At 38.1% G+C, this 25,679-nt stretch overlaps 4 protein-coding genes and 1 long non-coding RNA gene across 13 annotated transcripts; 2 read left to right on the top strand and 3 right to left on the bottom strand.

Moving 5' to 3' along the window:
* Window positions 1-173: 173 nt before the first annotated feature.
* Window positions 174-5,868, top strand: LOC113696653 (E3 ubiquitin-protein ligase At4g11680). Its single transcript, XM_027216036.2, has 4 exons — window positions 174-1,006; window positions 1,721-1,840; window positions 2,677-2,974; window positions 4,860-5,868. Exons 1-4 carry the CDS (start codon window positions 504-506, stop codon window positions 5,019-5,021), a joined length of 1,083 nt encoding a protein of 360 aa, XP_027071837.1. The 5' UTR covers window positions 174-503; the 3' UTR covers window positions 5,022-5,868.
* On the bottom strand, window positions 181-1,726 carry LOC140009703 (uncharacterized). Its single transcript, XR_011817226.1, has 2 exons — window positions 1,265-1,726; window positions 181-1,133 (listed from the first exon to the last, which is right to left on the bottom strand). It is a non-coding gene; the product is annotated as an uncharacterized lncRNA (long non-coding RNA).
* Window positions 5,869-7,884: 2,016 nt separating the features above from the next.
* On the bottom strand, window positions 7,885-9,738 carry LOC113696659 (large ribosomal subunit protein cL37 alpha). Its single transcript, XM_027216040.2, has 2 exons — window positions 9,194-9,738; window positions 7,885-8,413 (listed from the first exon to the last, which is right to left on the bottom strand). Exons 1-2 carry the CDS (start codon window positions 9,309-9,311, stop codon window positions 8,067-8,069), a joined length of 465 nt encoding a protein of 154 aa, XP_027071841.1. The 5' UTR covers window positions 9,312-9,738; the 3' UTR covers window positions 7,885-8,066.
* Window positions 9,739-11,572: 1,834 nt separating this feature from the next.
* LOC113696635 (aladin) lies at window positions 11,573-21,808 on the bottom strand. 8 transcript variants are annotated; one of them, XR_011817223.1, is made up of 15 exons: window positions 21,541-21,808; window positions 21,315-21,370; window positions 21,038-21,196; window positions 20,160-20,274; window positions 19,911-20,010; window positions 19,616-19,789; window positions 18,570-18,628; window positions 15,909-15,996; window positions 15,678-15,753; window positions 14,848-14,947; window positions 14,223-14,345; window positions 12,670-12,807; window positions 12,456-12,543; window positions 12,169-12,237; window positions 11,573-12,053 (listed from the first exon to the last, which is right to left on the bottom strand). XR_011817223.1 is itself a non-coding variant. In XM_072055950.1 (15 exons), exons 1-14 carry the CDS (start codon window positions 21,806-21,808, stop codon window positions 12,175-12,177), a joined length of 1,536 nt encoding a protein of 511 aa, XP_071912051.1. In that variant the 3' UTR covers window positions 11,573-12,053; window positions 12,169-12,174. The 8 variants fall into 8 exon arrangements, 4 of the variants coding, with proteins under 4 accessions (XP_071912051.1, XP_027071823.1, XP_071912052.1 ...); XM_072055950.1 differs by having other exon boundaries at window positions 14,223-14,274; XM_027216022.2 differs by having other exon boundaries at window positions 14,223-14,274; window positions 21,551-21,743.
* A 76-nt stretch (window positions 21,809-21,884) lies between these two features.
* On the top strand, window positions 21,885-25,658 carry LOC113696644 (uncharacterized). 2 transcript variants are annotated; one of them, XR_011817225.1, is made up of 4 exons: window positions 21,885-22,082; window positions 24,274-24,421; window positions 24,792-25,123; window positions 25,234-25,368. XR_011817225.1 is itself a non-coding variant. In XM_027216030.2 (4 exons), the coding sequence occupies exons 1-4, from the start codon at window positions 21,885-21,887 to the stop codon at window positions 25,456-25,458; spliced, it is 642 nt and encodes a 213-aa protein (XP_027071831.2). In that variant the 3' UTR covers window positions 25,459-25,658. The 2 variants fall into 2 exon arrangements, 1 of the variants encoding a protein (XP_027071831.2); XM_027216030.2 differs by having other exon boundaries at window positions 25,053-25,123; window positions 25,234-25,658.
* Window positions 25,659-25,679: the final 21 nt, after the last annotated feature.

Genomic DNA, 25,679 nt, shown 5'->3' with positions numbered 1-25,679 from the left:
TATGACGACAAAAGTTATTCTTTTTTGGCCAAAACTTACTAATTTTAGAAGATGTCTAATATCACTGGACTGTATAATTTGATGGTAGTTTAATTTCCGTCGATTTCTCAGAATCACTCGCTGATATATATTAGAGTAAAAGTAGACGTAGATGGTATCAATTGACGAAAAAAAAAAGTATTGAAGGAATAGCAGACGTAGATAGATAGTAGTATTAGTGTATTACAAAGGGATTTGAGTGTGTGTATAAATAATACTCCCAAGAGCAATTGCACGGATGGATGATTGATTGTCTCTCCTCAATCCTCAGTCCTCAGTAGGCCCCCACTTCCCACAGTGCAGCAGAGTCGACCAACATACCATATCTTTGCTCGACTGCTACTGTAACCGTATCTCTCAAAACAAAACAAAACAAAACTCCACCACCGCCACCGACCGCACCAGCTCTCTCTCATCGGGCAAAATAGTAGATTGCAGCTACCGGAATTTTATCATCCCTATAAATGGACCTGGAGAACCAGCAGCAAGGCTTGCTTCTTCTTCAGAATGGCCACAGCAGCAGCACCAGCAGCTCCAACAATAACACAAGGGCCCCCACCAATATAGCCACCATATTCTCCAGACTGACCTCCGCCACCTTGAACCACCACAGGATTTTCTTCAATGATTACGATGATGATGATGATGAGGAGGAGGAGGAGAGGGAGGAGAACGAGGATGACCGTGGCCGTGGCCCATCACTCCCAGTAGGCCAAGAATGTCCATTCTCGAGGCCCTTCGTGATTCTTGATTTGATATGGAACTTGGGGTTTGTGTTGGTGGCTGCCTTTGTGCTTTTGACTACCGTCACCGAGAGACCCACCACCCCTTTAAGGCTTTGGATTGGTGGCTATGCTCTGCAGTGCCTCTTGCATGTGGGCTTTGTTTGGCTTCACTCTCAAAGCAGCCATTTTTACATTCATCATTTCCATGCCTTTCATCCATTTTCTCTCCTTTGTCGCCGAGGGTATGATGCTTCTTCTCTTTCTCGTGTTTTAGGAACTCTTGCTCTTACTAAATTCTTGTTTCTGTGATTCCTTACCCCCTAATTGATTCATTCCAACCCATTTGGGGTAAGTTTCTGATTTAGGTATCTGACCCCCAATTCAATAGGGCAACAAGAAAGATAAAGGAAGGTATAAAGGTAGTCAGATACTAGTCAAAGAAGAAGAGCTGAAATGTATACACAAAATAAAAGAATCTTTTTTGGCTGTTGATTTGGTACCTTAAATGTTTTAGAATAACATCTATTTGGAAATCATAGTAAATTTTCCACAGCGGGATATGCAAGCTCCATGGCTGCTCCTTTGCCTGTACTTTTGTCCTTGTTCAAAGTTTGACTGGAACATGGCCTTTCCTTCTTGTTTGTATAAGCTCCAAACTAGTACAGGAGATATTTCAGCTCCCTGTAAACTTGATTCAATGGTATATTAGTCTAAATGTTCAACTTTAATAGGCCATAGTAGGATTTACCACTTTTGGTCTGCAGCATGCATAATTCGGCTTAATGGTTCGAAGGTTAATGAAACAAAACTTAATCAACTTTCCTTTCTTCCTTTTGCTTGTCTTTCCATTAGGGAAATGGGCAGCTTAAAGTGAATTTATTTTTACAATGATGAAGTCCTCAGCATATAAACAAAAGATATTACTTCTTACGCTACAATCTTATTCTCTTTTGTAGTTTTGTCAAGAGGCTGGAGTCTATCAACACAGTTATTTCATCCGTCTGGTGGGTGTTTGGATTCTATTGGATATATATGGGTGGAAAGGCACTTTTGCAAGATTCGCCCCGTCTCTACTGGTATGAATCTTATTTGAAGGTTTCAGAAAATCTTATTACTTATTTAGATCCAATTGGATTATTTTTGAAAAAGAATATGAAAGCTGCTTTTGGTGAAGTGGTAGGATATGGAAGTTTAGCTTATTAGAGAACTTGGAGCTCCATCATATGCATTGTATTCCAATTATGATCCCTCAAACCACCCCTCCCCTGAAAAGGCTCTAAAATTTGTTATCCTTTGCAAGAAGCTCCATGATCAATTGACAATTTCTTGCAACATGTTGAAGGGTAGTTGTTGGACAAAGATGGTTCCGTGGGTGCTATATGTCCTCTGATTTATGGAGTCAAATTCATCTTGAGGCTTCAAATGTAGCCCGATATATGAAATATTAAATTTCTTAGCCAACAGGCAAAGAAAGAACCAAGAAATGTAGCCTTCATTAAGAGTATCTTTGTAGTTGCTCTGGTAACCCTTCTGGATTGGAGGCCCCAGTGACTATCCTCCCTACATAAATTGCTCCTTCAAATTCTTTTAACATCTTTATTGTCTTGTTTTTCGTTTTTCTTCAGTAAATGTATGCCTGAGAAATTTGAAAAGTTCTTGCATTCTCCATTTATAATCAGTTTTGATGCATAACCAGAAAGAGAAATGAGATCAAATATAATCAAATTTCCAAATTTTTGGAAACAAACGGAACGAGGATGTCATTTATGTCTAGGGAGTGAAAATTCTGCAAAAATTTTAGTACAATCTATTTAGGTTTTCTGTGAATAATATTTTTCTGTGCAAACAAACATGACAGTTAGTCTGCACTTGTAAAAGGGGGCCCTAACTGAAGCATATATAACTGCTGCAGGTTATCAGTGGTTTTTCTGGCTTTCGATGTATTCTTCATGATATTTTGCATTGCAATGGCGTTCATTTTTTTTGTATTGCTGGCATGTTGCTTCCCAATATTGGCAAGGGTTGCACATGCTATGACAGTTGGGGAAGGAGCTTCTGAAAATGATATAAGGACTCTTCCCAAGTATAGATATTGCCTTCCTAATGCTGCAGGGACTATCAATTCTTGTAGAAAGCGAGAAGAAGCTGCTTTACTAGCTCACCTGGGCAGCGGCAACATCCCTGAGCTTGCCCTCAGTTTGGAGGATTCTGTAAGCATCTACAACATCCTCTATCTATTTACTGAAATGGACTTGTTTCTTTCCCATTTATCTGTTAACTTCTCTTTCGCTCCTTTCACTCCTTTGCGAACTTGGAAAACAATGAGCAAGTTAAAAGAGGCTCTTAAGAACATTCAAATTTCTTGTTTTCCACATATAAAGGGTATATCGGAAGACAATTAATATTGTTTTTGTTCTTTTTGTTATACGCCGTCAGAAATCAAGGAGACTGAGAGAGTGAGAGTAGATTTTTTGTATATTTTGCTTTTCAAATTTTCTTTGTTTTTTTTTCACTGTGAAATGTTTGACCTCTAATACAACAGTACACTGAAGAATGGCTTTCTCCCTTGCTTAAACCTATCCTTTTCCCTGTCTATATTTCAGAAGCAAATTATTAAAGTCAGATTCCTCATAACTCATCAGTTGAGTCAAAGAAGTGATTATTCCTGATATTGCATCTAGAATGCTATGTAATCCATTGTCTAGCGTGTACAGCTCCAAGTTTGTTGTTTTTGAAGGGAGATATCCACTGGAAGAGCACTTTTCAAAGGTTCAGATAGGAAACTCCTTAAGCTAAGCTCACTCCTTTTTCTATCCACCTCAAGAGTTGGTCTGCTGCTTAAAACCGAGCATGAATACAATGAGCCACTAACAGTTTGAAGCTTTCGCAATCTTAACATATCTGCTTCCTCATGGCATAAGCTGTATGGTTGCAATTAACAGAACTGGTACAAAATCAAGTTTGATATGTCTCCTCTGCTCTATTGGTAGGAATTTCATAGGATTCCCCACCGAAGCTTATATTCCAAACACTCAAGTTGGTTGATGACCTGGCTGCACATTTTTTGGCAAAAATTATTTATGGATTCTAGTTTATACAGCAGAAAATTGCAGAGTTTCCTAAGTTTGGGGTTTTGGAGAAGACGGTGCAGCACTTGAAGAACTTAGTTTTGTATACTTGGACCATGAAAGTCGCCTTTTAAATTTCTTGGATTAGTCTTTACATATGCAGAGATAAAGCTTTTACAGTTGCATCTTTTTGGTGTCTAGTTAACAAAATTACTTTCCGAGAATATAGCAACTGGCAAAAGCAAAAGTTGGACAGGCTAAATTGCTTGTTATGTTATTTTGCATTTGGGTACTGACCTCTTTGTTTGATATACTATATGCTATTAAGTAATATAGTCCTCCTTATGCTTTTGACTTCTGCAAGTTGGTTATAGATGTGTGCATCATTTAACATTTGACTGACTGAGTGGTCTAAGCTTTGGATTTGTGGGCATTCTTTCTTGGGGTGTGATTGTCAGTCAACTCTTCAGTATTCAGCTTTTAGTAGTTCAGGAATCATGCTTAACACCCTTCTTAAGTGCCATTTCACTATACTGGAAAATCATCTACTAACATATGTATTATAGACTTTATGGTAAGACTTTGGAAATATTTGATCATGATTTGCAGATTGAAGATGGCTTTTGGCATGGTATTCTAATTCCTTGTATGTTGGAATAGTGTGCCTCTTTTTGACAGTTGAATTGGCAGATGAATTTGGTTGAGATTCGTCTGTGTTATGTAACCATTTTATTTGTCAATTTAGTTAATATTTGCTAACATGTGCCAGCCGTAAATTGATAACTTAGCAATTAACTTTGGATAATTGTGTATTTAACTCTTTAATCAATTTCTTATGGCTTTTTTCCCCCAATTTTAGGTTGAAAGTCACCTGGGTTTGAGTACTCCGATATATTCCAGTCTTCAGCCTTCTCATACCCGCTGTTTTTCTGAACAACATAATTGTTGATGTTTCTTACTACTAATTCCTTATGTTTTAATCATGACCGTAACTCTGAGCTTTGGTTTGAATACTTACCCATTGCAGGAATGCTGCATATGCCTTCATGGCTATGAGGATGGAGTGGAGGTGTGCACTCTCCCCTGCAACCACCATTTTCATTACCGATGCATCCGCAGATGGCTGCGAATTAATGCAACCTGCCCTCTCTGCAAATTCAACATTCTTCAAGGTGAAATGTTGGTCTGACAAAAAGGAAACTTGGAAAGGGAAAAAGGTGTACAATGTGTAGGAACCAATCATTCTGAGACAAGCAGCACCAAGGAAATCGGGATGCTAGATCTAAGTATTGTCGTAATGCAAATTGGCTGCTGGCAAATGTACAGAAGGAAAAAGAAGTCTGTCCAACTTCTTGTTCTCGTCGTGCAGGTTCTTTTGTTTTTTTTTTGGCATTCTACATGGACAATTTAGGCCGTGGGAAGTGAAAGGTTGTTAGGTCCTGCTTCCCTCCCCTGACAGCAATTCTCTGTAGAATATAAAGCAGACTGGTAAGTTGGTTTAGTTAATAACAACCCGTCAAGGCTTTGTCTGGTGGTTCAGGGTACATTAAGCCTTGGAACATATCAGGCAAACTTGACATACTCGACATTGACCTGATGAGAGTTGGCCAAAAGTGGTAAAACACATGGAAAGATAAAGAAACAAATCAAAGCGGTTAAAACTTCCGTTCTGGATGTAAGTTGACTAGGAGAAGAGTGGAATGAACGGAAGAGTGGGAATGATGGGACAGAGGCGCCATTGTCTTAACGCTGAAAAAATGTGAAGAAGCATTAGTACGGGTCTGACGTTGAAAGAAACCGGTGAAGGAGGAAAGCGAAAAGTAAAGGTGCAAGACGAAGAACGAGAGAATGGAATGCTCGAGTGAGAGACATTTGTTGGCTGCCGCATAAAGTTGTACTGGCATGGTGCAGTCAATAGCGGTGCATCATGTAAGTTTGTCAAGAATGGAGAAAGACTCTTTATCCTCAGTGTATTGTCTTGTGAAACTGCGAGTTTTCGTACAAAACTCTTATGCATTATAGTCCCTTCCCTTGTAGGCGTGTTTGTGTGCTCCATGGGATGTCCACCGCTTCCTAAGTGTTGATTTTTTGGGGGCATAAACTAAAAAACAACACTTTAGTGCTGCAAAAAAAGCTTATAAGAGACTTGCATTAAAGATGAAAAATGAGTTTGTGTTCTACATTCATCAACTCATTATTTATAGTGATTACATGAAATAAACTAGCAAAATATTCAACTAACAATTATCTTAAAAATCTCAACAAAATATCATCTTTTTCTATTAGCAAATCTTAGCTAATATATTTGTTAACAAACCAATATGATTTTTGGTTAACAAATATCCTTATTTTTCTAATAACTAAATTATTTTGATATCAAACATAATCTAGCAAAATCTGTAGGAAAAGTTGACATATCTCAACACTCCTTATTGTCACTTTTAGGGGTATGCAAAGTCGAAAAATTTTAACGCAGGCTATTAGTAGTATGATTAACTGGTTGATTGTGTCATTGTGTGAGGTTTTATATCCTTCTTGGCTTCTTTAGACCAATCGTTGTTATTTATCACTCAGCACTGGACTGGACGTGTTTCTTCATCCTATACTGCACTGTATTTCGTTTACACTCTTTCATTGTTGAAGAAGTATCGAATTTTCTTTCTGTTTGTGCTTAAAAAAAGGCATTCCATTGCAAGGGAAGTGATTTGAATAATGCATCTTTCTGCCGATTATGAGAACAGTAAAGAAATGACACAGGCAAGGAAGGGGTAAAGAAACGGTCTCGTTTCTTTGAAATCAAGCCCCCTCCAAGGTGTCCTTTTGTGTACGGTTGAGCAACTCTCCTCCATCTGTTAGATTAGACGGATGTCAATTCCCATCATTGTGGAATTGGTGAGCAGCACAGCACCAGCATGATGGAACTTTTGAGCTGCAAATCGCTCTTGACGTCCATTTTGGTGTCTGCAGCTGAAACTAAAAAGTCTTTTCTTAGCAGATCAAACAACGCCACAGCAGGGAGCAAAACAAAATGGCCTCCTGGATGCGCTGAAAACAACACCAACATAGCAATGAACCAGGATTGCTTGCCTCAATCATAACAACACCAATAAAGCTGGCTTTGCATTGTTTAGGCAGGTCCAAGAGTGAAGGCTATACAATTTTCTTGACAAAAGAAGACTAATCAAATATAGGAAGCAGATATTGACAGATATTTATTTAGGATTTCAACCCTCAAAGCTAAACATAGCCACAAGAAACCAAACATTAATATATTTATCAGCTCCCCTTATTGTTAACAAAAGCGCATCATGTAAATCATTTTGTCCTCAGAAAAATAGAACTCAACATAATCATAAAAATTTCATGAACAATGAATGTAGATTTCTAGAGTGGTGCTTTTTGTTCGACAAAATTTGTAGAACTCCTATTTAAGCACATCAACACTTCTTTTTCTTCCAAAATTTGATGCCAAAACCCATTAAAAAAAATCATACCCTATTCCCCCACCATAAACTTTCTCCAACATAATATCCAAAAAGTTTGTATCATCCTCAAAATCCAGCAATCCTGTAATTGTATGCTTTCATTCAAACATTTGGAACAAAATTGATGGTTTCTTTAACCACCACAGGAGAATTCCCAACCTTCAATCTTAATTAGTAAAATCAGTTTAAGTTGTATTTTTGTTATTTTTTATAAGAGAATAAACAACACTGTTTCAGCTGTTCCCAGCATGCTATAGAGCATTCACATTTTATTCGGATATAAGTACCTGGTTTATAAGAAGTAGAAGGAATTTTCTCAGCTTTGATGATCATATAGCCTCCAGCACAAACCGTATAAGAATTCACAAACAAGTCAACTGCCCCAAGAACAAAAGGTAACCAGAAAATGCAATTATAACTGATCGAAAAAGGGCCAAACTGAGTATAATGGTGATTTCACTAATTTTGATGAATCTAGATGTGACAAAAGTGAAAAAAAAAAAAAAAATCTGCCGATCATCTGGTAATGCCTAGAATAGTCCAGCACAAAGAGCAAAAGCAACCCGGTCAATACAATAGATCTCTTGATTTGATAAACCATTTGGAAGTTATGCATTTGTACTTAGCAGCTGAGTTTCTAACTACATTACACAAAAATTAACTGATGGAAGTGATGGAAGATGAATGCCAACAAGCATAAGCAAGAAAATGTGCCAGCACTCAACCTGGAAGATGTCTTCCGACAAACACTAAACATTCTTGTTCTTCTTCAACTTTGATGGTGGCCATCGCCCCTTCTTCCTCAAGCGACGCTTCCTAACCAGCTTCTTTCTTCGTAGCCTGATTTTCTTTGCCAACTTCATCCTCATCTTCTGCTCAAGCTTCAGCTGAAGCTTGGACTCCAGAGGAAGATTCTGAATGGGCACATCTTCCTCCTCGCTCTCTGACGGAAGCTCAGGCCCATCCGAGTTCGCGCCTTCAGCAGATGCCTTAGCCAGCGGTGCCCTCCTCTCCTTCTGAAGGAAAGGCGGCTGAATGCTGCATGCAACATACGGTTTGGGATATGCAGCCAAAGGGTTGTTGCACAGCCTGGAAACTAGCAAAAAGACCAAAAAGGCAAGTGATTAAGGAAAATGAAAAATCAGATTATCTTACCCAGTACAGCTATGAAATGTTAAATGAAAATGGGAATGAATTATCCTTTTGAACTGATCTTAGATTCATACGAGGGCTACATGACACAAGCTGTGAATAATTAACTACATTTCTCAAGCGTCTGGGCATAACAACATCTGAAAATGCATCTGATCCACATTATATGAACTGAAAAACCATAACATGTCCTTGGCAGAAAAAATTTCAAGCAAAGCTACCTCCACTTTAAAATCCACGCAAAATGGAGAAACAGATCAAGGGAAAAAAAAATCCAACATCCAACAAATAAATCAACTGGAAGAAAACGCAGACAACATAGTCGATGGAATACCAGAAAGACAAAACATTCAGGGAAAAAGGGTGCTTGGAAACATACGAACACGAAATTAGATACTTGGTACGACTAAAAGATCAGAATCTCCAATAAAAAAAATGAAGAAGGCTCAAATGTTTCGGCAACTGAGCAGCATTAATGCAGGACAAAGATAAAATTTTTAAAGGAAAAAAAAAAGAGCCAATTGAAGATGCTGAGCTGGAGGGAAAGAGCAAATGACTTTGCAACAGAACAATCACTAGCAACGAAGGGAATAAAGAACCCAGAAGTTCTAAACAATCAAGAACATATTTTGCAGGAAAAAGAAACCAAAAAAAAAAGTGTAAAAATGCACAGACGGAGAAATGGCGATAAAAAGAAGAGGGGTATTAATTATTATACTCTTACGCGGAAAAGAAGTGAGGGCAAAAGTTAGTGAAGGCGATGAAGATGAGGAAAGAGAGGAAAGCAGAGTTGAAACGGTAGTCCTCGTACTGGAAGCGGGAATTTGGAGGAGGAGAGCCATTGCTCAAATGCCCAATTCTACTTGCTGCTACTATCTCTGCTGCTCCCTCCTCCAATTCTTTCAATCATTCTCTCGTATGGTTATGGATAAGATAAGAGCCCCAATTCAGTCTTTGTGTCTGGTCTGGGTCCTAAAATTCCCAAAAACCCAAAAAACAAGGGCTTACGGCCAATTAGTGAGATTTGCACATGAGTCCCTTCGGTTCCTAGTGTCACAGGCTGCTTGTTTTTCCTACAAGCCAACATCCCGTGCAGCACTAGCGTACGTTTAAGTCTCAAGCTAGGAACGCTTGGCTAGTTCAGCCTTAACACTCAATGCGCGGTTATTATGCGGAAGCGCAAAAGTGATAGACAAAGATATGTGTTTGTGGCAAAGGAAAGTTTATATGACACACAAATCTTTTTTACACAAGGTTGCCAACCATTTCCAATACAAAGGGCTTGGCCTATTTATAGGCAAGCCAAAATACTTCATGGTCCTAAAATTCTCTATACAAGTCTAAAACTTATCTACAAGGTCAATGTTTATCTACATGGTCAAAACTTATCCACAAGGTCAACCCTTATCCACAAGGTCATGTTTATTCTCAAGGTTCATCCTTATTCTCAAGGTGCATGCTTATCCATAAGGTTCATGAGTATTACACATGGTTCTAGAATCTTCTCCACAATTCTAGCATCTTGTGGAATAACCCTAGCCAACTAGGCACAGTTGCGCGCGACTAAGCACGGTCGTGCACGGGCGGTCGTGCGGATGGGCACAGTCGCACGCGCGGGTTCATGCACAGGCACTGTCGTGCGCGCGACTAGGCACGATCGCGTGCGACTAGGCACGGGCACGCGTGGATGCCCGTGCGGAAAGGCACGACCGCACGCAACTTAGGTGCAGCCCGTGTCACTAGGAACCCCGCATGAATTGTAATTTAGTATATATATTTTTTCAAACTTTGCAAATGTTACTTTAAACATTGCTATTGAAATTTAATCATCTTTGTAAATTGTGTAAAAGTAAATAAGAAAAATCGAGCATAATCGAGTCGATTTCAAGTATTCGAACAATTATTCGAGCTCAAGCTCTTTTTCTGCTACTCGCTCGAGGTCGAGTTCGAGTTCGAGTAATGTCTTCCTAGTGTTGAGTCAAGCTTGAATACCACGATACTCGAGCTCGACTCGATTACAATTTTAGGAAGAGGGATGGGTTAAAAATAAAAGGGAAAAGAAGTGTCCCTTTTTCCTAAATAGCTAACCAAAACGGTAAATGTATCATTAACGTGTCTGAAAGAGAAAAAATAATTACAATGGTGAGTATTTGAACTAACAACTGCTCCTTGCCTTGGACCCGGGGCTGGAACGGTTGTCAGTGCAATCGTTCCGAAAGCTTGTGTGCATTTTGCACACGGTGTAACATCATTTGTACACGATGTAACACTAGAACAACAGCGAGTAATACTAGTACAATATTTTGTTGGCCCCACACATGTTAAAATCTGGACCTTACAAATTTTGTTGGTCAAATCTTGGCCATTAACTGGCAGGAACGGTCCTCTCCCCCTTTCCTTGGCCTAAATCCTAATCTCATTGCATTCTTTTGCATGGTAGCCAATCAATAGCAGGAGGGACAGATAATCCTCTCAGCTCAGGCATTAATAAGATGATTTCAGTCTAAAGCATTCTTCTTGATTTTATCATAAAAGACATTTGCCTTGAAAACAAACTAAAACAACCCCATGCAGAGAGTTTGCCTATAGGATTCTTTCCTTCGAGTAACTAGTCCGTTGTATTGTATTACTGCAAAACATGTACCCCACGAGGTTTAATAATTCATCCCTGCTTTTAACCAGGTGTATATATAGATGGACTTTCCGAAAATGAACATCTGAACTTCATATTCCAGCTCCAGATTCATGCCAGAATTGAGCCTAATCTATCTCAGCTCTGACAGTATCGCTCTGATGATAAGCAGAAGAAGCCTTAATTTCGATACCTTGTTGCAAAGCCTTTACAGATTCAGCCAGCCAAGAAGTAGAATAGATGTTCATGCTTTAATTTGGATTTCAATTATAGGGAAGTCGATTGATTTCCCATTCTTCTTTACATTCTTAACTGACCAAACTTTGTCCAAAATTCTCTCCTTGATACCTGGCCACTGGCCAGCCCCATCTCTCTTCCCAGAAGAAATGATACCCTTCCAGTTTCCACCAAAAACTGCATTGGTTTTGTAGCGAAAAATGAACTTAATAAAATTGCAATAGCTATCAGCTCTTCCAAAAACCACTGCCAGAATGACAGGTGCGCTCTTCCACTTTTCCAGGTGCATTTTCGAAATGTATAAATACTACAGTTTCATGTTCATAGCTAATGACAATAAAATGACTAAAAAATGAACAGAAAAATCTACAGACTCGAGAACATTGACAATCACTTGAAGCATAATTAACTTGAAGATGCACAAATAAGGTTTCAAAAGAGAGATGAGGTTGACAGCACATAACCTCCCCGCCCACTTTAGCTTCCATCACTTTCAACATCTCTATTCACTTTGTTCCTACTAGTGATAAAAATTGATGACAGTAGTGTTTTCCTTGGCTGAAAGCAACATCATAAACGGCCTACTTCATTTTTCGACCTCCAAGAGAGACTACGAAGATGAACTCAATGCTTCACCAGCAACTTTATGACAACTGCAGCTGTCTAATGACACAATGATAGGTACTTCGACCGTGGCGACCAGAGTCGCCCAGACCTATTGTTGACAAGTACAGATTTAAGGTACTACTATTTCAAGAAAATGGAATCATATGGTACAGATACAGCAGATTTTTCCAGGTAAAAACAAAAAAAAAACAAAAAAAAAATACCTTGGTTTAAGGTAAAACGTGCGTGCGGAATATGAGTGGGTAGGTGCAGCACATTCCACTGCTCCATGTCTGAGACAAGAACTTAAGTTAGTCTTTAAAGCGTAAAGAGTTGTGCTTTAAGAGAATTCAATCCACAAGGGATGTCCATGTTATATGATGCGCATTCAGAGTTCTTGTACATTTTGCTGCCTGAATCCATGAACTTTGCAATCATCTCAAAATGCTAATAAAAAAGGCCAGAGGACGGGCACAGTTCAGTAGCAAATGAACAGTGCCATAGGACTTACCACAGATAGCAAGGGCCCTTGTTTGAACTTGTCATGAAATGACAGTGCAATTGGCTTGGGATTAACGCCAGGGCCTCTAATAAATCCACTGGATTTATGGAACCAAACACATGAACAAGAATCAGAAATGATTGGTATCCACAAACAAAATAGCATAAGAAAACACTGAAAAGGTCTAAGAAGCTAAGATAAGAGAACACAATATTCGACCTACATTAGTGATGCTGAAATCAGGGGGGTTCTCCTAACATCATATATTGCCACAAGACCTTTGTACAGATCATCCCCATCTTTGTATGACAAAGCCAATCGTTCTCCTGAACCATCCCATGCTATCTTCTCAATTCCTTTACTGCACAGAAGGTAAGGAAATTAAGGACTGATTCTAAAAACAAATGCCCCCATGCATGAAATTTTACACAAAAAGAAAAACAAGTATCATTACATTTCTTAGGAGTTCAATAATCAATGTGCTATAGGAGAGAGAGAGAGAGAGAGGATGGTGAGAGGCAATTGAGGGAGAAGACAAAGCAGTTAAGAGGTCTTGATGGCAGCAGCAGGGCTCTAAAGAGATTAAGAGTGGATCCATGATCTCTGTTCATATGATTAGCAAGTAGCAGACCTTGAGTTGAACCTACATAACCTAAATAATGCCTGCCTATGTCATACTTGCATCTCAGGCCACTTGGGCGTGGAGGCCGACATGCCTAAAGATGCCAGATGAGCTAAATTGCATTCAGTTCCAACTAATACTCCCAAGATATAGCCTTCAAAATTGGACAAGCCTCCTGCTAAATTTCACAGTGCCACATATAGGGTGGTCTCACATGATTTGAGGAGCTCACCCAGCACTATCATCTAAAGGATCAAATCACAAGCCATATCAGCTGACCTTGAGGGAAGCATCCTCCACGGCACTACAGGGCAGCCTATGACCAAATGAAGTTACTGCAATAGCATCAAACCACTGACCTTGACTCATCCTGGTGGCATAAGGCTGACATATGATCCAGAATATCTAAGCAAAACGGAGAAACACAGAAGAAAGTTCCACCAGGTTCACAGGATTCAAGGAATGTCTTTCATTAACTGATTAACCAGTCACCTCAACATGCCAAACTGCAATGAGTTTGATCAACTATCCCTCCTTCAACATGTAGACAAATATAGGTAGTCCCAGTTACCGGGCAGGGGAAATAGCACCACTACTGTAACCTAGGAAATAAAACTGAATTCCACCTCAACATGCATCTTAAGAATCTTTCAGCATATTAAAGATATTAATACAGAGACTTCCTTTTTTGGATCAGTCAGCTACTCAAATAAAAGTGTCCCTATGCCTTATTCTTGTAACAGTAAACTTTATTGGAGTGTGTTCCTTCCTTCCCAAGTAAGATCATGATGGGTATATTACATTGAAATCAAATCCATTAACCATTTCACCAGTTCACAATTTCACAATCTACTTTTCGATGGAATTCCTTAAAAAATACTCCAGACTCCTCAAACCATACTCTCTAGTCAAAATTACCCATAGTTACAGAGAACCATCCAAGTATTAACCAGATATAACTTGGAATAGATTAGCAAAGAGAAATATACAAAGACTGGTCAAAGAGAGCCAATCCATATCCCAGTGATGAAAGGAATTACAAGCATAAATCATCTCAAATAAAAGGAAATCAACATCCATTAACAAGATCAGAAATATATAAGCATTATTCAACAATTATAAGGTTTCATGAAGCAAGGCATTATCATCTGAACCTTCTGGTCAAGGACTGAATCTCTGGCAACTCTACAGGTACAAGGTGTGCATCTGGAAAACAATACTGTTGAAAGTCAAAGTCTGCAAACAGCTATTAGGGTGCCCATAAGTTCAGACACTGCCTATGGAAGTTCACAAAAAAACAACTTTTCAGCAGCAAAACAGAGACAAAAAATCCCTCATGCATAAAGTACCATAGAACAAGATGACTATGAGGTGAGTAACACTGCAGCAAAGAGGTATCTTATGAAGCCAAAGGAGATGTTACAAGCCTGTTAAGAAGCTAAGGAAATAAGCAAAATATGACCACCCAGCCCCTAAAAGGGGTAATGCACTCATCTTGACTTGTCAGTTAAAGCTTAAAAAAATCAGCATCATAATGCATCTTGTGAGATCACCATGAATTTAAGTCATTGACATCTTCCAACTGCTGTGTCCTCCTTTTCTTGAGCAATAACTATTATGCTTCCAACCATTAAATAAAGAGCAGAAAATGAAACCTTGAGACAAATGCTTTTTCCCTACTTTATTGTATACAAAACAACATCAAAACACCTATGAAATTAGAAAGCAAACTAACAATTACAACTATGTAGACCCAGGAACTAGGTGAATATCACACACCAAGGGATGGAGGCTTTGATGCAAAGTGAAGAGACCCTAATGTTGTAGACTCAGAGAAAGCGATGAGTATCATTCGTCCATCAGGATCCCATGTTGCTCCCTGTCAATCAAAATATAGCTACTAAGCAGAATAATTTGAAGATTACACGTCCAAATGATGGCCTCAAAATGAAAACAAAGAATCCAGTGAATGATGATGAATACAATATAAGAAGATCATCAACACAAACTCCATATATCATCACATATATCAGTTGACAAAAAGTAACAGCAATAACCCCAATCCATCATGGATCTGGCACCACAAAATAAGCAATTTCCAAGAAATGGCGTACATCAATTGAAACATTTTATCTGCGCCTCTGGAGACCACATATTTATATCCACTCTTTAACCCCAGTAAGTTCAGAACTAGAATCATTAGAGACGGCAAGACTTAAAAATTGAAATTCAAAAGGCAAAAAGTATAATAAGCTTTAAGAAAATACATGAGTGCAAATCTTGGAGATCATAATGACATTTTGATTAAGATACAGTCAAAGTAACATATGATAAGAAAGTGAGAAAGTGGAACTGCTTTTATTTCTTCTGATGGTAATGCAACAAGGAAATAATCTAATAGTAACAAAAGAATTAGATGGGCAAAAAGGAGTGGAAGAAAGAGAGCTTGGCAAACAGTGAAGATGTCAAAATAGTAAACCATGGTAGTAAATATTCTTAATCCACCCCCCAACCCCAAAAAAAAAAAGAAAAAAAAAAAGGAGTTCACTGAAGTAGGATGTAGCAGAAGGCAAAGTTGACATGAGTACTTAGAAGCATGATTGTCTAACCGTTACAAAACCATTCGTTGAGGACCATGGTTCTGATGTCCAAGTGTTAGTCTCCCAGATATGAAATGTTCCATCACTGCAAGAAGGGGCAATTGCTCTATCAGGGTGAGAACATATCTCCAGCAAGATTTCAACTTTTTATTTCATCTGCTTTTTGTTTCAAGGGCTAGGATGTGTATATAAAGATTATGACATGAGAAAATATTTTGTAAGAGTGGTAAGTGACAGTACAATTTTGCAGCGATAAAGTAATCTCCAGAAGGAGACCACTTAATCAGTGATATGCCCCCCAAGCCACGTCGAATAGGTCTGCCCATCCCTACAAGCCAGATAAACAGACAAAACTCCATCAGCAAATACAACACGCAACCATGTGAAAGGCAGGCATTCAAACATTCAGCTGGAAAGCAATAACACTTCCCCAATTTGAACACAGCTGTCCAGATTGTGTTGTGGACTGCCTTTATTAGGACGTCCATCCAACTCTACACTGGAACCTTGACAGCATGCTTATTTGGGGTAATGCGTGCATTACTTGTAAAACCATCCCAACTAAGGCAACAGTTGCTCTTACCTTCCAAAAGCGATCAACAACATTTTTGGTTACTCTACAACCAATAGCACTTGGTAGCCATTCATTGACAAACAAATTCAGGTTTCCTACATTTTACAGAGTTTCTGGAGACACAACAACTATTCCATTCTGCAATGTCTAAATTTTGCCAGGGGATAATACATAGTCATCCCATACTTTCTGTTTCATGTTGAATTCTTTTTTGCACAGCAGAATTACATCTTTAATTGTTTAATCATAGTACTTGAGCTTCATTAATTGCCAGGTATTAAGTTACAAGTACAACACAGTAGCTAGTACTGCCTCCATATGTTCCACACTTTACCTAACATGTCGGGCAATTTATCTTTCAAATTATATATTTTTAACACTAAACAAAAATATTATACAAAATCAACTAAGAGACATAACATAAAACAGAGTAGCAGGATTTTTTTCTTTATTTCTTTTTTCTTTTTGAGAAAGCAATAGCTTCATTATGAGGCACCAGGAGAGCACAATCCAAAGAAAACAAGTAGTTTCTTATCATACAATAATGAGCCCTATCAAAGGGAAAAAAAACTGTCAGCTGAGTAGCGGACATTTATCCAAAACTACAGGTGTCTGGTAATTGAAACTTAAACTGTTCTGCAGATATGGTCTCCATTGAAAGCTCCATTATTCATCTTTCTCCATAGTGTCCAACAGACACACAGTGGGACACAAGAACATGAGTAAAAAACACAAGAACCAAATAGGTAAGCCATTCACAATGAGTATCAAACCCAACCATGAAACAGCAAGTATATTAACCTGACATATCACCTTGAAAAATCACCACATCAATGTTTAATAGAAAAAGAATCTGTTTGAGTAGTAAAAGCCCAGATGATAGACATCTGGGAAAATTGGGGGAGATTAAACAGGAGCTTCATCCCTGCCTCAGCACCACAGGGTAAACCATCCAATGTACCTTCTATTTTAGTCATGATAGCGTCGAGGGTAACTTCAAATACTTTTGTATGCTTATTTTAAACTAAACCGCTTATGATCTTTGTTTTGGTAAACCATTTTGACCATACCATTTCCTATAAGGATTACTCTGACAAGCACCAAAAAGTTCCTTCACTATTTTCTTAAATGGAAAATAGTCATACTTCATTCTTCAAAGCCATCCAGTACAAAGAAAAGGAGAAATTATGCACCACCATATCCCCCGAGATCCCTTTATTTGAATGTTCTATAATTGAAACAATTAGGAACATTTCTTATACTCTGATTAGACAAGTTTTCTACATCTTATTTCTGCATGTCTCCGGTAGATAAATATGCACAAATGCAAAAGAAAAGTTTCTCCAATTCCACGTGCACACCTGTCGATCTTAAAGAGCTTTGCCTAATATAACCTAAACAGATTTCTTGATCGCAACATGGCAATTGCTAAGTGGGTGATTGGTAACCCCATTAAGTACTTAAATTTAAATAAATTAAGTTCTTTTTGTATAAAGCTTGTTTGATCCCTCACCTCTAAATACAGTAGGAGCCACCTAGTTTGTATACAAAATCCTAAGTGAAAGCTTTCTCACTTAACTTGCTGAATTATACTCGTGTACAAATACTCCAAATTATTGTTTCACACACCCACACAATTCCAGACATACACACATAATATTTTTGTCCCCATCACGCACACACTTGTAAACATACATTCTCTCTATTTTTGTCCCCCCCCCCCTCTCTCTCTCTCTCTCACTCACAGACACACAAACAACATTTTCTTCTCTAATACACATTTTCAAACTAAATCTCTTGCATGGAACACAAAATACATATTTTTCTTTCTCAGACACATTTTTACACATAAAAACATACTCTCCATCTATAACACACACACACTCTTTATATGGATTACAATTTATTAGTACTATAAGATTATTTTTAAAACAATAATTTAATTTAAGATAAAACATAATATTGTTATCAAATATATAATATACATGGAATACAACATTCAATTCAGTGCTGAAATTCAGCTGGTTATCAAACAAATAAAACTTTATGAATTCCGCAGATTATGACTTCAGTACTTAAGTTTCGGTCTTTAGATATCAGACTTCAAATTTCAATTTTACCAACACCCTAGGATCAAAGAGGCATGACATGTATTTAGTGGAGTAAAACTTGAAGAATTTGGTAATAGGACAAAAACACCATGCAGATTAAATCCAATATTGACTTTGTTTTTCAACCCAAAATGGAAAAGAATGCCAGCTAATACCATTTGTGGACTTCAGCAACAAAATTATGACATTAAGCAAGGAGAAGCAAAATTACTATACCTTGAGCAACATCCCAAATGGTGAATGATGAATTCTCAAATGAAGCTGATGCCAAATATGTAAATGAAAGTCAAGAAAATTCAAAACTCAACTAGCCAAATACTTCTAGACAAATATAGTTGCCTTTTAGTTCATCTTAACAACTCCAATGAATCAGGTGCCAAATGAGAGATTAATTAAATTCTTGAAAAGTCTAGTAAACCCCTCTCGTAATGTCACTTCCTTAATCTCCTTCTTATGTAGGATTAGTGGCATTTGTTCTCAAGGCATTTATACGGCTGAGTATTTTAGAAATAACCAGAGAGAGAGTGTTATCAAGGCGATATAATTTGTGAGTAAGATTGAGAGCAGTACTCCAGTTACTTGTGGGGAGGTAAAGCAAGATTCATGATGAAATATGAAATTCACAGTTCATCTTCTCAAAGGAATTGTCAAAAGATTCATGAAACAAGGTTCACATCCTCAACAGAAAACACCAAAGAAGATATTCTAAATTGGTTGCATCCTACTGAAAGGACAAGGTTGAGATGGTAAGCAATTGAGAGTTTATTCACCAAGCATCTGCTGTTACACAGGTGACGCTGCTATAAGAAGGTCTACACTGATAAAATTTCGATTGTAAACAGCCTGATAAAGACAACAAAGAAAAGAAAACACCACTTTCCTTAGTGTAGCCTTTATGATATAGTCAAAAAGGTTCAGCAGATGCTAAATGCCTTTATCTGTACCAGTTTTCTGGTACACATGGGAAGATTCTGAGATGAGGACTTATCAAAGATGTGATTAACAAAGAGCTCCATTTTCATGCAATGTGAAGAGTTAGATGTTTCCATATACCAGAGAAATGGTATTTACTACCTAGAAGAACTTAACAAGTTGTTGATGACATGATGAAAATGTTAAAAAGCGAAAGGAAGCCATCGAAGTAAAGAAATAAAAAAGGACATGCAGGTGCTGAAAATTCAGCAATATGTTATCATAGAGTGAAAAACTGATGCTCAATTGACAAAAGCCATAACAAAGGAAATAGAAAATCTTTCGGATATCTTCCATCAGGACTCCATGACAGGGCACTTATTTGTTCACCATCATGACTTTGAAGGAAATCCACCAGAGTCCATCTAGTCCCAGAGCCTCTCGAAAGGGTGCTTGAAGTAACTCCACCTCTAACCAAAGCTGGATTACCAGGATATGAAGCAGCCCAAATGCAGATCCCACCCCTGATCACCCAAGAATCAAAACTTTGTCCAAGCTAAAGCTTTCAGTGAAACTTAAGTAGCATTAGCATGATAATAAAGAGCTGTTCAAAGTGCGGAGATTGGCATAAAGCAACATGCTTACTTGCATGCCACAGAAAGCATCCTCCCACCATTAGGCCGCCACTCAAGACTTTTAACTTGTTTTTGGGATTCATTTATCAGAACACAGGGATCCTTACCATCTGATAGAGACAGGGAAATACATGTTTAAGAAATAAAAATAAATTACAAGGCTTCAACTGAACTCAGAACCTAAAACTATCTGATAGGGGATAGAAATCTAAAGACGATAAATGGAATACAAAATAAAGTAAGATAATAGGCCAGAAACCTGAATCCTCATAATCGCGAATTGTCACATGATTTGGGCCAGAAACAAAAGCCAAAATATTTTTGTGTTGGTGCCAGCTCAGGCCATAGAGATCAACATCTTGCAACAATTTTACCTAAAAGAAAATGTGAGAAAAAATTAGGAATCTTTCCAACTTGTCTTCTACTCTGATGAAAATCTAAAACGTAACATTTTTTAGTTTCTGATATTAAAACAAAAAAGAAAAGTGGAAACTTGAGATAATTTATATTCCAATCCAGAGCAGCCTAAAACTGAAAGCTTGAACCAATGCTTCTTAGTTTCATGATAACACCAACAAAGAATGACAAGTAAAAGTGGTTAAGAATTAGACGTGTTACCATGGAAGCGAATAGAACTGAAAGCTAACCAATAAGGCGTTCTAATTATTGTCATTATGTAAAGTGCAAGTGGATCAGAGAAGTGGGTATAGTTAAGCCAGTTCTAAAATGAATCAAAGAATGGGAAAAGATACGAATCATCTGCTTTTCAGATTGTAGGAGAGGTAGCTGATATGCCACTCTTTTGCTTGCCTTGCCCCCTTCTCCCCTATCCCCTCTCCCAACACACATGCTGCAACCCCAATCCTCTCCTACTGCACTATAAAGATAGCACAGGTGTAATATTATTACATGGGTGATCCTAGTGTCGGAAGGCTAATTCTAAAATCTGGCCGCTCTTTGGAGCTTTTGTTGAGCTCTCCGGAACAAGTCAACAGGAATGATAGACAGCAAGGAAGAAATAAACCCTTTTGGAAGTTCCTCAAAATGGAAGCAAAACATAAGGAGATATAAAAGGGCCAAATCCTGATATCTTAGAACGGAAGTTGGTAGCAGTCCAAAGCTTATAAAAAAACTCACAGGAGTAAGGAGGAAAAGGGGTCGGAGAGAAGCAGTGGAGACGGCCTGCAGTGCAGCCGACAGCAATCCACCTTTAGTTTGGGCAGCAGCAGCAACTTCCTGCTCCTCCACCGTCAATAGAGTCTCGTATTGAAATGGAACAGGACTGAAAACAGTCCCCTGCAATTTATACACGGAGTATTCTACTCATCAGAAAAAACTCATATTTGGTTTTGAAATGAAGCAAGCAGAAAACTTTTATGTATATAAATAAAATGGAGGCGGAGGAGGGTCTAACAAGAATTTTGGCATAGGTTTCTTCGGCCCGATCATCGGACAGGTTGTCCGCAGTAACTGCAGTAATTAATACATTTTAGAATCAATAAATCATCACTCTCCAATTTATACAATTAAAGCAAAATGGGGATATCATCAATAAAATGAGAGAGTCAGTAGGGAGTTTGAAAAAGAAAAGGGGATTTTTTTTTTTTTTGCGTTGGGGGGAAGGGGGGCGGAGATGTTACAGAACAGAACTGAGGTCTCTATTGATTTCGCAGATGGTGAGGGAGCCTGGCTGTGGATACGACAACGCCATTTTCTCCGATGGATTTTGTGTGTGTGTGTGTGTGTAGGGTATAGGACTACTATAAAGGAACGCCTCAATTTTTGATGCTCTTTCCCGCCGCGCTTTGGTCCCCTTAAAAAAATAAAAGCGAAAAAAGAAAACCTTTCCCTCGAAGTTAATATAATTACAAGTGCCCCTCTAAACTTTTTCCCATGACCCATCCGCATTTGGCCCAGCAAGGGGAACTTTTTATTGGGGCAGAAGAAGAAGAAGAAGTACGGCTATAGCCACACAACAGCAGGGATGAGCAGCAGTAGTAGTAGCGGAGAGGAAGATGGAGATGCCGAGTGGAAGGCCGCCATTCATTCGGTTTCTGTTGCTGCCGCCACTGCTCCTGCCCCTGCTCCTGCTCCTGCTCCTGCTCCACTCAGTTCCTCTACTCCTCATCATCAAGAAGTTGACAACCCTAAATCCCACAACCTCAAACATTATCAACTCAAGGTAGTACTTACTATTCTCTTCAAGTTTTTATACTTTTATACTTTTTCTGGTTGTTCTTCTCTTTACCAGATAGTATTTCCTTTGTTTTACCTTTGAAATTTATCAAAATTCAGATACTTTTGGTTGGTTTATTGTGTGATTGCTTAATGGGGTAGGGTATTACTGCTTTTTTAATTTCTAATTCAGGGAAAAGTGAAGTTGAATGTCCAACTTATGTTTCACTATGCCAAGGAAACTTTCTGCTACTGGTGTTTCTTAGCTTCAGCTTGAGTTATCTGTGCCTGTTGAGGACTTGAGCATTGAAACGTTGGTTTTACGTAGTTTTTAGCTTTGATTTTGAGGTTTCCACTGGAAACTACGTGAAACTATACCATTCTGGGAAATATGGTTCTTCCTTTTTTCTCGCCCCCCCCCCTCCCCCCAACTATTGTTTCAAACATATGTGAGACATTGATTGCTGCTGCTTATGCATTTTGTGAAAAGCACAAAACTTAGGGATTGTCCTTGAACGCTTGGGTCCTTTTAAAACGGCTAAATTCAAAAAGAGGATGCCTTTGCTTGCTTACATCTAAAAAAAATTCTCCTGACGTAACTTGCATGCTTAAAGTTTGGTTCTTTTAGTTCTTTATTCTGATACTTCTTTCCCGTCATTTTTCCAACATTATTACTTAATACATGCCTAATGGTTACAGTAAGTAATCAAAGCATAATATTGTCAACCGTCTATACTAAAGACAATTTGACTGTTAGACGTCTTCATTTCAGAATTAGGATTTTAGATATAAAAGATCACTTCCGTTCCTGATGTTTTGATGAAAATTTTTGTTTGGTAGATGTGATTGTGCAAGCCCGGTTTCAGTCATATTGCACTCGCAAATCTATGTCTTATCCATCATTTATCGTTTTCCAGAAGGGATGTATCCATCATTTTTCATTTTTCAGAATGGATGTCATGTTAAAAATTCCCTTCTATTCACCGGTATTGCCTCGTTAATCCAATTTTTTCTTTCTCCATCATGTATGCATTTCTAGTTTTCATGTTTGCTGACCAAATGAGGGGATTAGTAGTAGCTTAAACATTTGGCTACGCCCTAGGATGGAAAATTTATAACTTTAAAAGTAGAAGCATGGAACTTATTTGTCAAGATTAAGGTTTAGCTCAATTATATTATAAATTTTGGACCTAAAGGTTGTTCATCTATATAGAATGGCAAAGAAAGTTGAACTTATGAGTATTACCCTTAATGAGTGAATAATGCTCTCTTGTCGTGGCTTTTCTCTGAGTAGATACTGTATATGGAAATGGATTTTGACTAAATCCACTTCTTCTTTCTTTTCTGCCTTTCAGTAGCAATTGATAAGTTTATTTATGCAGTCAACCAAGAGCTCAAGTAAATCTGAAATTTAAGATGTTTATGATTTCCTCAACCTTAAATTAATCATCATGTGAAGATAAGCAGAGCAAGAATACATCAATTGAGTGTCTTTGTTTAAGTTCAAGAATACATCAATTGAGTGTCAATTGAGTGTCTTTGTTTAAGTTCATCATAATTATATATTCTGAGATTTAGTACTTTCTAAAATTTTGGGTCTTAAGGATTTTTGTGGCCTTCTACTTGTTCGCAGCTAGTATCTGGCAAATACGTCACTGAATAAATTTAGTTCCTTATTATTTTTGTTAACTAATTCGAGTCATTGTTATATTAAAGTTTAATAATTAGTGTGCTTTCCTCTTTAGAATTGGAAATAGGAGCTTTTGTACTGTTTATAGCTTGCGAATACTTGTGTTTCTACGTTATTCTAGGCAGACAGATTGATGAATAAGAATTGATTTTTTCTCTGGTAGTTGTTTGTTCTTCTCCCCCTAAATCACCTTCTTTTTCTCTTTTCTCCCAACTTACCATTCACAGGTACTGGTCGCCACTGTGGTATCCTCCCATTCTCCCACTATAACTAGTAGGCAAGATCTCCCCTTTAATTTTGTCCTACAGGCTAGAATCATTTACTCCATAGTTTTTTTGAAATTTGAGATGTGTTCTTGATGTTGGAGAAACAATGAGCTATGATATCTTTACCACAGTAGCTTGAGCTGCATATGACCATTATTGTTCGTGATATTGAAATTGACCTTTTCTTTTTTGTTGCTGCCATATATTTTTTATTTCTCTAATCAAATTTCATTACATGACAGGCCCAGAAAATTTTGAACGATATTATGGAGAAGACCATAGAAGTAGTGAGTAGCACAGATCTTTTTCCAGATGAGGATGCAGCAAATAGTGGTGGTGGAATTCAGCTATTTAAGCATGCTCCCAGTGGAATTGTGTTTGATCACATTGGTGAGTGAACTTTATCAAACATCTTGATTTTCAGAATTCCTTCAGATCGACACATTGCAATTTGATTTACTTTTTCTGTCCAAGTGAAATTGCTACTGCCGCAACCCCAGCCACTTGTTTGGTGCTCCGTAATGGTTTTGCGTTTACGTTTTCTGTGCCACTTATATTTGTAAGTAATGGTTAGACTGATCAGTTGATGTGCTAATCTTGCATTTCTTATAAGATTGTTTGTTTGTGGAAGTTGCTTCAGGCAGTTAGGTCAATTACTTGGTACCAGAGAAATAAATTCATCCTGGAATGAAAATTTCCATGTATATCTCTAAGATATATTGATGGAGCAAATCTTTTGGTTGCTGAAACATCTATGCAGCAAACATCTGGACATATAGAATCACCAGTAGGAAACAGGTCCAATTTGCATTTGGTTTCATCTATTGTGGATGGTTGAGATGCGACTTAATCAAGGAATTTGTTGTGAGGGGAAGTATTTTCAGCAGAAGTGCACCTTCTAAATCTTGTACTTTGCGGGATCTGAACTTGGACAATTGTTGAACCATTTTTCGGTGTCTACTTCTCATGCGTTCTCTTCTGCATTGCCTAGGGATATAAAAGCAACATTTACCATTTGCAGATGAAGTTCAACCACCAAATAAGAAACCAAGAATACTTCCTGGAGAAGAGCTTGACGAGAAGTCAAAGAAGGTATGCTTAGAAACACCCCCCTCCCCCACCAAAAAACCCAAAAAAAGGTGTGTATGAGTGTATGCTTTTTCAGAACTTACTGGCCTTATATCCTTTGGGCTTGTTTGCAGTTTAAACGGCAACTCCAGTCTGTTGCTGTTGATGGGATAGATATTTTAGCTGCAGCAAGAGATGCAGGCCAGAAAGCATTGGCAAAATTAAAAGCTAGAGAAGCAGCAGCTAAGGCAGCTGCTAAAAGAGAGGAAGAGCGAGTGACAGGTTTGAAAAAGGTTAGGGGGGAGAGATGGCTACCTTCTATGGCAAAAAACAGGCACATGGGGTTTCAGGGATGCTAACTAGTGTGTGGCAAACAATAATAATTGTCTGTTCTAAGCTCGTGCTTGATGTGATGATCATCAAGTGCTTCTAAGTGATGTGATCCAGATGTTTTATAGCGCTTTAGAGTTCCGTGCGATTTGTACCATGATCAGTTTGATCTGTTGTTTGTCACGGGATTCCCAGAACGGATGCAACTAAAAACAGATATGTTGGAGCATTCTTGTCTCCTATCCACTTT

The sequence above is a fragment of the Coffea arabica genome, chromosome 6e (assembly GCF_036785885.1).
Source record: "Coffea arabica cultivar ET-39 chromosome 6e, Coffea Arabica ET-39 HiFi, whole genome shotgun sequence".
Classification (NCBI taxonomy): Eukaryota; Viridiplantae; Streptophyta; class Magnoliopsida; order Gentianales; family Rubiaceae; genus Coffea; species Coffea arabica.
This window is presented reverse-complemented; position numbering and strand designations above follow the sequence as displayed.

Coding starts and splice junctions, on each gene's coding strand:
- LOC113696653 (XM_027216036.2), top strand. CDS start 504: ATGGACCTGGAGAACCAGCAGCAAGGCTTGCTTCTTCTTCAGAATGGC. Junction 1,841..2,676: donor GATTCGCCCCGTCTCTACTG/GTATGAATCTTA, acceptor TAACTGCTGCAG/GTTATCAGTGGTTTTTCTGG. Junction 2,975..4,859: donor CCCTCAGTTTGGAGGATTCT/GTAAGCATCTAC, acceptor TACCCATTGCAG/GAATGCTGCATATGCCTTCA.
- LOC113696635 (XM_072055950.1), bottom strand. CDS start 21,808: ATGCGGATGGGTCATGGGAAAAAGTTTAGAGGGGCACTTGTAATTATA. Junction 21,197..21,314: donor AAACCTATGCCAAAATTCTT/GTTAGACCCTCC, acceptor TATAAATTGCAG/GGGACTGTTTTCAGTCCTGT. Junction 18,629..19,615: donor TCATGGAGTCCTGATGGAAG/ATATCCGAAAGA, acceptor ACTTTCATTTAC/ATATTTGGCATCAGCTTCAT.
- LOC113696644 (XM_027216030.2), top strand. CDS start 21,885: ATGAGCAGCAGTAGTAGTAGCGGAGAGGAAGATGGAGATGCCGAGTGG. Junction 22,083..24,273: donor TCAAACATTATCAACTCAAG/GTAGTACTTACT, acceptor ATTACATGACAG/GCCCAGAAAATTTTGAACGA. Junction 24,422..25,052: donor AATTGTGTTTGATCACATTG/GTGAGTGAACTT, acceptor TACCATTTGCAG/ATGAAGTTCAACCACCAAAT.
- LOC113696659 (XM_027216040.2), bottom strand. CDS start 9,311: ATGGCTCTCCTCCTCCAAATTCCCGCTTCCAGTACGAGGACTACCGTT. Junction 8,414..9,193: donor TGCCCTCACTTCTTTTCCGC/GTAAGAGTATAA, acceptor TCTTTTTGCTAG/TTTCCAGGCTGTGCAACAAC.